A 12,533-nucleotide genomic window follows, 5' to 3' on the forward strand; every position below is an offset into this window, starting at 1 on the left:
TCGGCGATTCTTGGACCCTTCTGCGGGGAACGGACGCGGGGACGACACCGATCTGGACAAGCGGGCCGAAAAGAGTTTCATCCAGTGCTCCCGCCGGGACTTAGGCTTCAGATGCTGGCAAGCGTCGCAGTCCGTGGAATCTTGGTGCTCGCCCAAACACCACATGCAAATAGGATGAGGGTCCGTCGCCGACATCTGACGCGCGCACGACGAGCACATCTTGAAGCCCGAAGGCATTCGCACACTGTCCCACAACACAAAGCCTGAAAAGAAGGCCTGAAAACCGGCACGGACACAATCTGGATCTGCGTTGCACGCGGAAAAGAAGGAAACTGATGTCAGCGCGCCTGTGGTGGGGCTTATGTGACCTCGCTGATGACGCGCCCGCGGACGACGTCAGGGCGGAGTCGCGTGGTTCTGCCCCCGGCACGCAGAGATGCTGGGGCAAAGAAAGTTTTCCGGGTCCAGTCTCGCGCCTGGGGATAATTCTACGGTAAGGAATCTGCGGGTAGTAGTCTCTCAGATACGGGCTATCAGGGGGCGAGGAGGGAGGCCCAAGTTAGGTCGAGGTCCAAGGGTGCAGTGTGCCCTCTCCACCACAAAGCCAGGCGTGAAAGAGTCCCTCCCAAACATGTCCGCCAGCAAAGTTTCCACAAAGATGTCTAGGCGACCCGTAGCTGTGGACTCCGGAACCCCAAGAATGCACACATTATTGCGGCGGCTGCGCGCTTCAAGGTGTTCATTTTTGATGGCCTCTTCCTTCAGTATGCATTCCATTCGGTCTAGTTGTTTGGTTGCTTGCGCGGTTCCATCCTCTGTTTCGGAGATCTGCACCTCCGCCACATCGAGACGCCTATTGTGCGCTTGGATCTTCGTGCCCATTGATTCGAGCGTTTTGTCCAGGGAGTCAAAGCGACTGTCTAGCGACCTGAAACCTGCTCTCATCTCTTGTAGCCACTCTGTTGGAGGGGCCAAGGTTGTTGCATCACCAGCAGGGCTCACGGCACGTTCCGCCATGGTGGGGACTCCCTCTGTTGTCTTATCCGCTAGATTCTCGAATGGGAGTGTCCTTTGTTTCGGGTCTTTGCGACCCATGCCTTCGCGGAGTGACCGAAGACTGACCAGCCACCGTTGTTGTCCCTAGGACCTTACTGGCCGTGCTGAGGGTGTCGAAGTATAGAGGTATTGAGGTAACTACTGGGCACCACAGTGACGCAGCGACCCCATAAGCACCACCATAGATAACGAAGCGCCAGCTGTCTCAGTCACCCCCGGTCCGCAAACCAGAGCCCCGGCGTTGGTCAGAGAGCTGCTGCCATATGGTTTGCCGCCTGGAGTGTGTAACCGCTGCAGTATTTAACCGGATCATGTACTGTGGGAGTGACCGCCAGGCCACCAGGCTCTATATGCATTCCAACAGCGGGCCGGTGAATAGAAAGTGCAGCGGGCCGGCGGACGCCGGAGACAGGGAACCGCCTCTCACAGCCAGGGTGAACTCAGACGTCCTCTTAATGCTATAGTGCCTTGTTTGTGGAGACAGTAGAGCCAGAGATCACTTCTGTATAATGCCCAGCGCAGTCCATCGAGGAGTCCGCCATTATAGGTGGGGGACCGCGCGGGGGATGTACCTGGCGCTAGGGGCATTCAGCAGTCTCGGTCCTCTCACCCCCCACCCCACGCTGTTCGCGCCACCTCCGTTCCAGATGCCTCCGCCACGCACTTGTCAGTTGCGGCAGTGGGGGTCAGGAGGTAGTACGGCCGTAATCTCGCAACAGCGCCCGGCCGGTACTATCGCGGCCGTGATATCGGCGCGTAATGAGCAAATGCGGTGGGGGTGAAGGAGCTAAGACCCCCAAACCGGCACCCGGGCACTAACTGCACTGTTGGTCCCCACATAGGATAGGAGGCTGCTCCGGTGACTGCAGATGTAGCGCTTTGCCGAGATTTTCCTTTTAGGCCGCCATCTTCTCCTCCTCCGCTTCTCGGGCGGATCTCGCTTTGGAGCCGTTTCGTGTGTGCCGTACCGCTATGACTCCCAGCTCATTCCGCGTCGGTTCAGGGGTGGACCAATGCCTCTGCCTCCATCATGTTGGCGCTGGACGGTGGGGAAAACGCATTAGTTGTCGGTCTGCCTGCGGAGCTTCAACACCGTGCGGCCATCTCAGCCCGCGGCTTGGCCACGACCCCCACTGATCAAGGGTTGATAGTTGCCAGAGACTAATTGCTCTGTGGTAAAGTTAGGGGGTTTATGGTGGCACTGTGAGCTAGTCGGTCTAAAGGTAACATAGCCTTTGGAGGTGTCTGCAATCAGTCTGGACACCAATCTCCTACTTTATGTTGTCTTATCGCACAGACCCTATATTGATTTATAGGAACTACACAACAATATGTCTGTAGAGTAACGTGCGCAAAGCAGAGGACAGTCTGCAACATTCTCATGCTAACATAGAGAAAAACAACAATGGGCCTGCACGGGACATATGACATTACCTGACGTTTACGGTGAACAGCCAGTTAGAGCAGGGAACCCTGTGATTCTTTATTTTAAAAAACAACTTTTATTAGGGTTAACAGAGTGAAGCAGCATCCACCAGTAGCCAAGGAACATCATATTATTTCATGTCAGACCATAACACTGAGTAACCACATTTTTAGGTAACATCACATCGGCAACCCATGATATGCCGGCCACATTTCTTAACATGCTTTTGGGGCAACCTCTTACTTCATAAGTCGGTTGTTCCTGGAGTGCACAGCAGTCGACTCCCCTCCTCCAGGCTGCCAGCGAAGGGGGCTCTGGTTGCTTCCAAACTCGGGAAATGTACTGTTTGGCTACTAAGGAGGTCACTCCTATGAAGGCCATTTTGGATCTTGGTCCCTCAGCCTCTTCCAGGAGACCCAGCAGGGCCACCTGAGGACCCAAGTCAATGTGGCAGCCTAACACCTCAGACATCTCGCGTTCTACCCCACTCCTAAAGGAGGATAGGGGCAGGCAAGACCAGACCACATGGACAAAGTCAGCGGCAGGGAGGTAACATCTTGCACATGTGACCTGAACCACAAGGCTTATCCGCTGCAGTTGTTGGGGTGTCAGATACACTGTGTGGAGATAGTTGATTTGAACCATCTGAAGCCGCAACAAAATCTCCAACTCTCTCTGGGCCAGGCACGCTTCCCTCCAGTCATCCTTGTCCATCTCATGCCTGTGCCTCAGAAGGAAGAAGTGATCAGGCACATTAATCATCAGGGAGCGATATATCACGGAGATGGTTCCTTTGCCCAATCCTCCCATCAACAGCTGGGCTTCAAGAGGATTGTATTGAGGAATCTGGGCATCCACTGAGAAGTGTACAAGCAAGGCATGACGCAGCTGAAGGTAATAAGATAATAGCATATGGGAGAGGCAGTATTGGTCCCACAGCTCTTGAAAGGGCATTGATGTCCCCCTTGCCAAACACCCCCCCAAGTAGGTGATTTCCATCTTGTCCCACCATGCAAACCCCAGGAGACTCGACACCTGTTGGAGCTAGGTACCCTCCCACTGTGGTGGGAACCCTATGATTCTTACCTGATGCCTAGTCAGCAAAATTAAGTATGGCGCCTTCTGGCCGCACCTCTGCTAGGGGTATCGAATAAGATCACTGTGTTTTCTCTAGCAGAATCCATCTTCCCAGAGCAACAAATTGGAGCAGAGCAACGTTGATGGCCATCAGTCCAGCACAGCCATTGCCGAGAAGGAAATGCAGACTTATTATTAGCACACTGGAAAAAAGCAGTTGATGGAAACAGTCCAAGCAGTGTTTTTGCTAGATCTGTTCTCAGGACAGCCAATTGGAGCGAAGCACCCTCTGCTTGTCACCACATGAGCACAGTACCCAGCAAATGGGAATAGTGCACCCTGAACAGAAGTGAAGGTCTCCCTAGACCAACTAATTGGAGCAGTATGTGCATTTTCCTGAAAAATTATTTATTCCTCTAGCATTTCCTCTTTCGGAATTGAGATGCCTGAATAACAGAAAAGCCCATACTTGCTGTGCAAATTTGTGTGCTGTGTGTGAACATATTACCATTGGGACAGGCATACAGATATCTTCATATATATTTAAATGAAAGGAAATGGCTGCAGTGTTTCATTTAAATGGAACTTAAAGCTTTTTTTTTAGCATTTCCTAGGTGGTATATTTCCTGGCGGCACAGCTGCAGTGGGCCAAAAGACGTGTGAATGAGAACTTAGACTAGGAGGAATGATACACTTGAAAAACCCAAACTCTTAACATTACTAGAAATGTTACTTAAACCAAAAGCGGGTGGCCAATAAAGGTTTTCTACCACTGATGAACAAGAGCATTAGCAAGAACCCACACCCAAAGGTTGTACACAGCAGAGCTCAGTCTGGAGGTGATACACACTACAGAATCATAAAGTTTGGAGAGGGATCACAGTATGGCTTGGAAGGTGAACCGCAACACTTGGCAACGTCTACAAGGCCAGAAGTTTGAGAAGACCGCTATTATTCAGGCTATCAGGGTGACAATACAGAAGTTGTGGAAGGCAATGACCCACCTGCCCTGTTAGACAATGACTCCAAATACTACGCCATACTAATTCTATGCAAATTAACAAACTGGCCACAGCAAACGCAGTTATCCCACTAAATCAAACAGGCACATGGGGACCACCACCATTATTTTAACCCTATCTCTGATGATTGAAGCCAAACAGCCTTTGTACACATGCTTTATTGACTACAGGTCGGTATTCGACCACATCAACAGAAACCTACTATGGCAAAAGGTCTCCCGCAATTACTCTTAAAACAGCTAATCCCCCTACTCTCAAACATGTGGGTGCAAGTAAAATTGGGTTCAGGAGACTATCTTCCAGAGAAGATTTCTACAACAACGGGGCTGAAACAGGGCTGTGTGTTATCCCCAATACTACTGTTTAACCTCTGCATGTCAGATTTGTCAACCAGGCTAGATTAGTGCAACACTCATGCCCAAAGATGGGGGGCCTGGCCTATTCAAACCTACTATGTGTGGATGTTCTCATACTCATTAGCCGAACCCTAACCTGCCTCCAACGTCTACTAAATGCAACATCTGGATGCTCAGAAGAAAACAGGCTGAACATAAACCTGGAAAAAACAAAGTCCATGAGTGTGAACCTGCAGCGAGAAAAATCACCCCTCGCTGGCATCTGGCTACACAACAGCTGGAAGCTGCACAAGAGTATAAATACTTGGAAGTTGACAAAAAAGGAAATATTGAAGGTGATATTTGATCAATGTCTCGACAGGGAGAAACATTCCCAGATGTCTGTATACTGGTCTGTATGCCAGATCAAAGGCCAACAAAGTGACAACTAGCCTCAACGATCTGGCTTTGGTGTTGGCAAAGCAACAGATTGCAAGGCGTTGGAAGAATCCCAGAGGAGTACCCAGTCAACACACTTGGCATATAGAAGTGATCAAATGGAGCTGGAAAGAGATTTAAAAAAATAGGAAAAAGATAGACTTTGCTAGGGCTTCGAACTCGATAATGGTCTTCCTACTAGAAACAGTATTGGGAACTACCGTACAGTAGAAATCGCAGAAAGTTATGGAGGTCTGTGAAATAAATGAATGCTGCTTGTTAAATAGATCCACCCTCTTCCACCTGAGGAGACCCCTGCGTTTGGTAAACAATGTAAAAGATTCATAGTGATTCTCGAGCAAAACTGTAAGCTAAATTATATATCCTAATGATGAATGAAAGTTATTTCTGGTCAGAAATGTTGAGGACTATAATTATACAAGTAAAAGACTGTTGAATTTTGATACAATCGACCACAATAGTTTTGAGAAATACATTTCTATAGAGTGTGGAGTAGCAACGAGAAACGCTTTGGAACACTGATGCACTGCAGTAGCTAAAATGAGTATCCACATAGTGTGTCTTTAGCGGGTCTGCAGAAAGCTTGGTGGAAACTCTTTTTAGGGTCGCTGGACAAGGCTTGGGAAGGTGTCTGTAAATCAGTGATTACTGCCATACCGAGAGATTTCAGACTTAGTTGGCCGAGGCCTCTTTAATATAAAGTAGACTTTTTTCCTTTTTACATTTTTTATTACCTGACAGTAACATTAAAACAATGAATGTTACACTACATTTGCAATATGCTTGTAGTCCAAATATTTTGAGTTTGTGGCCTGCCAGACCAGTGCATGTTGGTCTAGTAGGCCAAGTACGCAAGACAACATTGGGTGCCCTCATCAAAAGACTCCATCTCTCAAAGTCTTTTTATTCCACTGAGGTGAAGCACTGCGCTTGATGTCCAGACTTTGTGTTTACCAATCTGTTTCACTCCAAGCAGAGCCTTTAACAGCACTGGCCTTAATTCGTGTGGGCTTTTTTTTAGGGATTGGTTAGCCTCCCTGAAGAAGTGATGCCATTTGACGCTGCCTCCGAGATTCCGGTAGAGGAGCAGAGGGCAGAGGCCATGGTGAGGATCCAGGATGGGCTTCTTGCCAATCGAGGAGCAGAGGCCTTGGCACTCCTCCGCATTGCCAGGTAAATGCTTGTCAATTCTTCTTCGACAGCTAGAGAGGGGAGTGTCAAAATTGTGTCTGCTTGTATTCTTATGTTTTTACTTTCTTGGGTGCACACATTTTTGGACCCGTAAGTTGTCTAGACTTTTTTCCCTCCAGGTGCATGGTTAAAGGTGCTAAAGGTGTTTAGAGATCTCTGAAAGTACTCAGTTTGGAGCTTCTAAAACTTGCATACAAACATTCTTGTGCTATTGGCATTCAACACTGATTTACACACTATGCTTCTGGCAGCTGTAAAGTTCTAAAAAATAGTGCCTCTTGACGTTTTGTCCTTTCCTTCGAAGTATGTCTTTTAGATCCACTCCACACACCACCCAATTGATTCTCTTTCCAGGAAACAAAGCAAGTTATTACATAGCAGGCAAACATTTTCTATTGCTAATGATAGGGACATCAGAATTGGATGGCGATTTACTGGTACAAAAGTGACAATAGTGAACTGTTTCAGAAACTAGCCATGCATTCTATGTCATACTTTGTTGGAGTTATGTACTGTAAATGCAATGTTTTACAGAGTAAGGAGATAGCTTGGATTTAATGGACAACTTAGTCAGTAGTTATGGAAGGGCAAAATCTACACACATTAATTAATGTTATTTTATAGCGTTTGTAAAGACTGAATTCAAGTTTTTCCAGTGTGGCTTGTTAAATATTTCAGTGTTTACACACAATATTTAAAACTGATATGTGTTTAAAAATAAGTACCACATGTCTATTAATCAGCATTGGGTGTCTCAAAGTGTAACATGGTTTTTAATGAGTTAAACTGGGAATCATAGAATTTTAAATTATGAGAAGGCATGCAAATCTTGTAGTTTCTAGAATAGGAATTACTGGTAATTAAAATTTTCATGTTTTGGTAATATAGCCCCCACCTAATTTAGATTGCATAGCATTTCCTCTAGTGAACTGAAACATCATGACACCATCCAGTGTGCCTAGAAATTTTAAGTTACTCATTGGTCAAGTCCCACTCTTTCTCCTTCCCAGCTCTATAGAAATTACCGTGGATGGCAGACCGTCCTGTAGAAAGCTGCCAAAGAATCCCCCCAAAGTCCCACTCAGAAAAATTCTGCCTTTTGAAGTGCATGGTATTTACTTGCCCTGCACGCCCCCTTTTTAAGTGGTACAGTTTCCTTCTTTTGCTGTCTGGAATGGATGGGTTTTTGATGGAGCTTTTCGTTGAGACTGGATCTTTAAAAAAAAACTTGCTCCCTTTGCCAGACTTGCCATTTACGACATGCTTGAAGCTGTGTTTTGCAAACAACAGACAGTTCTCATAACAGACTCTCACAGGTCCTGCATCTCGTGTCTGAATTCTGGTGTTTCCTTGCACAAAATCCACCTGAGTTTGCTGCCCCTGTTCATGAAGAAAACCATGCTGTAGAAGGCCCTGGCCCTCATGGCATGAAGCAAGCTATTGTGTGTAGTTAAGGGGGATTTATTAAAAAGCAGAATACAAGTCTCAATTATATCCCTAGAAGTAGATCTAGAGTGACTATATTGTGCTTTCCTGGGCTACTGGGGAAGAGACTAGATAGAAATAAAATTTTAAATATGAGCTTCATTATTCTTACCTACATAGTTCGTAATGCAAAGCATAACCAGGTGGAGCAAAAGAGAGAGACTACTTTTAGGACAAGCCAACGCCTCCCTGGAAGAAAAAAAATACAAAATGGTTCCTTTTGTGCCAACAAGCTAGAGTCTGGCTTTTTTTTTTTTTTACTCCAGTTGTCTCTTCATGCGCAGATATGCACTAACACAGGGGGATGTGCATGGTGGCTACATTGGGATTCAATGGAGGTGTTTGTCAGGGTTCCGACTCTTCTTACTGACTTTCTATGCTGCCTCAGAAGTGCCAACACAAGGTGTACATAGCAGCCTATGATCCTGTAATTATTTGCAGTTTTCTTGTCATTTGTTTGCTTGCCTCTGTAGATAAGTCTCTGCTGTTATGGGGGAATACCTTAATTTTCCTCCTATTTCTTTATTCTCTCCACTTTGTCTATGGGTTCAATATCAATCTCTTTCCCAGTCAGTGTCTTTACTTTGATTAGCATCTTCCAACATCAGGTTCTTTCTCCCCACCATCAGGAAGTGACAGCACACCGACTCCTGTCCCACTTCAGCTTACAGGCACAGTCTGGCACCAGGCAAAATGAGTCACCACACAACTCACTTTGCTGAGAAAGACTACTTTACTAATGAGTGGCACTTTAAAGTGATTACTGCTGGGTTGATGGGGTGCTCCCACACAGTACTTCGGTAACGAGTCACCAAAGCGTATTTGTAACAGTAACAAGAGCAAATTCCGATTCCAGGGCCTCTTGCTGCCCATTCAGCAGCGGAGTTCCAACCCGGTCACTTGCAGTGTTTCAGGTGCCTGCCAAGCAGGGGGGTAACGCCTTTACCCCAAGGGAGATTTCTTAATTCAGCTGTGCGGCAGCTCGTTGAAGGTTCACGTCTTTGAAGTCCAAGATTAATCTGAGGCTCTGGGGACCCTACACCCACCTTTATCCAGAGATTAGGGGAGTGTCTGAATCAGGGCCCACCAATGAGAGTTCAGGCGGGAAAGGGTGGTTACACCCTCTCCCCTTTGTGTGTTTTCCCGCCTGGGCAGGGGACAGGATGCCCCTGAACCGGTTTGAGGCAGTGTATGCAGAAGTAGGCACTGGAGAAGCCTACGTGCAAGTTTGAAAGACATCCTATGGTGCACCCACCCAGTTCCAATCCACATAGTCTGTCTGGGGAGGTGGGAACACCTCCCTGCAACAAGATCCCTATTGTCCAGCTGCCGTGGCTGGAGTTCTGCCCAGCTACAGGCAGCCAGAGTCGTGTGGTTGGCGGGTAGCATCCATTTTGTACTACGTGTGCACTTTTAAATTGGTGTCTAAAATCTGCCGCTTTTACCATATAACCACTCTATCAGGGGGGAATCATGCCCTCACTCCCATGGCTGGATTGGGGGTATGATTCCACGATGTTTGACACCAAACATGACATGGTTCTGTGCAGGCACTCTCAAGTTATCACGCTATCGCGATTACTTATAATGCGGTTAAAAGTATATGGTATGGCTGCACTACAAACAACCCAGCAATAGTTTTAATGAAGGGTGCAGAGGGGCCCTACTCGGGTAGGGGTTCCCCCTCACACATATCTCAGCACCCTGCCTTGTAGGATTACCAAGGCCTGCCTTAGGGGTGACCTATGAGGATATATGTGTTGTATTTAAGTGGGATACAGGATACCTATATCCCTGTAAGTGGTGCAAGCACCATCTTACCCAGACTACAGTAGTGGTCTGGTGGTGTCAGTTTGTAGGGCTGTCCCAGGGGTGGCACAGTAAGTGCTGCAGCCCCTGGTAGGCCTCGGAGGGACCCATGCCCTGGGTAACTAGGGTACTATCTACAAGGGGCTGATAGGGTGTCCTCAGTATCCAATTGGTATGTACCTAGGGTACTCACATTAGTTTAGAGAGGAAGCAGATAGGCTGTGGTCCTGGATAGCAGGGCCACAGCCTGGCTAGAGTCAGAAAACAGTCAAAACATCAGCAAAAAGTTTGGGGCAACTATGCAGTCAATGCCACTCTCCTACACCCCCTCTCTCCCTTACTATTCGCTTTGGCCCTAGAACCCCTTGCAGCATGGATCCGTAAAGATGTAATGATCCGCGGAATGCGATGGTCGGCGGACTGGGAAGATCGTATTTCTTTATACGCGGACGACATCCTCCTATACCTCACGTCCCCCAAAAGATCCCTCATAGCTGTATTTGATATCCTGGCCATTTTTGGCAGATACTCCAGGTTTCGTATCAACTGGCAGAAATCCCTCCTGTATGTCCTCTGTGGGGGCCCTCCTCCGATACCTCGAAATTGCCCCATACCGATAGTCTCAGGGTTTTAAATATCTAGGCATATTCATTTCCCTTGATCCCTCCCTCAGGCATGCCCGTAACCTTGTCCCCCTACTACAGAGACTTAAACGTGACATTACAAACTGTAAGTCACTCCCGTTCTCCTTATTGGGAAAAGCGGCACTTTTTAAAATGATGTCCCTACCCCGCTTCCTTTATGTACTGCAGAACACGGCCGACCCTGTCCCAAATTCATACTTCAAAGAAATAGAAGGGTTTCAGCTAGACCTCCTTTGGAGCGGGAGACCACGTATCGCCGTGCCAAAACTCACACTCAGTTGGTATGACGGCGGAATTGGATTGTTCGATATTAATAAATGCTACTGGGCAGCGCACCTTGTAGCAATAAACCATGGCAATTATGGTTGCCCTGACGACCCGGGTTTCAATATGGACAGATGGCTCCTTCCTTACGGGGCCTATACCTGACCACTGTACTCCAAGCCAAACAGATACCCACTTACTGGCCCTACCAGCCACACAGTTAAAATCTGGCACCCCGCAACCAAATCGCTTGGCTGGCGCAACAGACTAACCCTAGCCACACCATTGTGGGATTCACAGAGATTGGGGGACCTGGGAAACTCCAAAGGCTTCGCCAAATGGGATCTTATTGGCATCTCCCACATTAGGGACCTCTGGGACACAGAGGGCGTGAAGCCCTTCGATGCCCTCCAACGTCAATATTTACTGGCAAATTCGGAACATATTCGATATCTGCAAGTCCGACATGCATTGCAAACAGTGTTACCCCGTGGTTCCTCCCCACCGGATTGCTCCCTGCTGGAAGACAGGCTACTGGATGGCCATATCCCTGACAAAGCTATCTCCCTAACCTACAGAAAACTTATTAATAATATGGAAGACCCCCTGTTGTCACTAAGAGAAAAATGGACTGGAGATGGCATCGAATTAGACGATGAAAGCTGGCAAACGGGAGTCTCCTCCCCCAGATCAGTAGCTATCCCGACACGTCTCCGCCTGGTGCAACTAAAGATCCTGCATAGAATTTACTTAACAGGTCCCCAACTGACACACATGGCGGGCCAGCAGATGGGTTTTGTAGGAGGGGATGCACCCAAACGAGCACGTACATGCACATACAATGGCACTGTGAGCTAATCCAGGAATATTGGCGCATGATACACGAAATAATAGGGGAGACATTGGAGGTCGAAATCCAACCGGAGGCCCCTAGAATGCCTCCTTAATATTTAGGATCCCACTGATCTTAACACTCACGCCACACAATGGGTCACACTCGGCTGCATGATTGCCAAGATAAATATAGCCCAGCTCTGGGGGGCTTCACATGGACCTACGATCACCGACTGGAAAAAAGACCTAGATTGGTGTATGCTGAGGGAGAAGACTGTATACATGGCCCGAGGCTGCCCCCGAAAATGGTCCAAAAATCGGGTTCCCTGGAACGAATACCGTGGTAATATATGTACTCCCCCCCCCTGTAATATTGATTGTGATGATCCCTCCTCCCCGTGATTTCCAATACATTATCCTACTGTATCTGTATGTATATTTGATTTCATTGTATTCCCCACTATTGACTTTTGTGGAACTGTACCTTTGTGTTTCGAGTCTGTTTAATAAAAAGATTTATAAAAAAAAAAAAACAATGACTTAACCGACCTTTTGAACATAAATATGAGGCCTTGGAATTTACATTGTGAACTAGTGCTTCTATACATTAGTTCACAATTGATTTGCTAATGTGCCAGAGAGGAATGGCACATTAAGGTTTGTGAAAATTGCTGGTTCGTAAGTGCCTTTTCTCCATCCTGTTTTAACTACGTTTACATTAGGTACACTTTTCCCAAGAGGGCTGTGTACATCACAATGACATTAGACATTTGTAATATCAGTTTCTTCACTCGGAGACTTTGCACATGTTCATGCAAGCTCAAATCATGTACAGCAAGCATGTTGGAGGCTGGCTGACATTTCAGTTTTCTTATACCAAGAAAGGGTGAGCATTTGCTGTTTCATGTACCTTACCATTGAACGTCAACAC

General features: G+C 47.3%; 1 protein-coding gene across 3 annotated transcripts in view; it reads left to right on the forward strand.

Moving 5' to 3' along the window:
- Nucleotides 1-12,533, forward strand: part of TIMELESS (timeless circadian regulator) — a 318,102-nt gene that overhangs the window by 140,662 nt on the left and 164,907 nt on the right. For all 3 annotated transcript variants that reach the window (XM_085600891.1, XM_085600892.1, XM_085600893.1), the window contains exon 14: nucleotides 6,397-6,548. In XM_085600891.1, coding sequence (XP_085457017.1) covers nucleotides 6,397-6,548 — 152 coding nt within the window. The remainder of the gene's footprint in view (nucleotides 1-6,396; nucleotides 6,549-12,533) is intronic.

The sequence above is a fragment of the Triturus cristatus genome, chromosome 4_2 (genome assembly GCF_964204655.1).
Source record: "Triturus cristatus chromosome 4_2, aTriCri1.1, whole genome shotgun sequence".
NCBI classification, from domain to species: domain Eukaryota; kingdom Metazoa; phylum Chordata; class Amphibia; order Caudata; family Salamandridae; genus Triturus; species Triturus cristatus.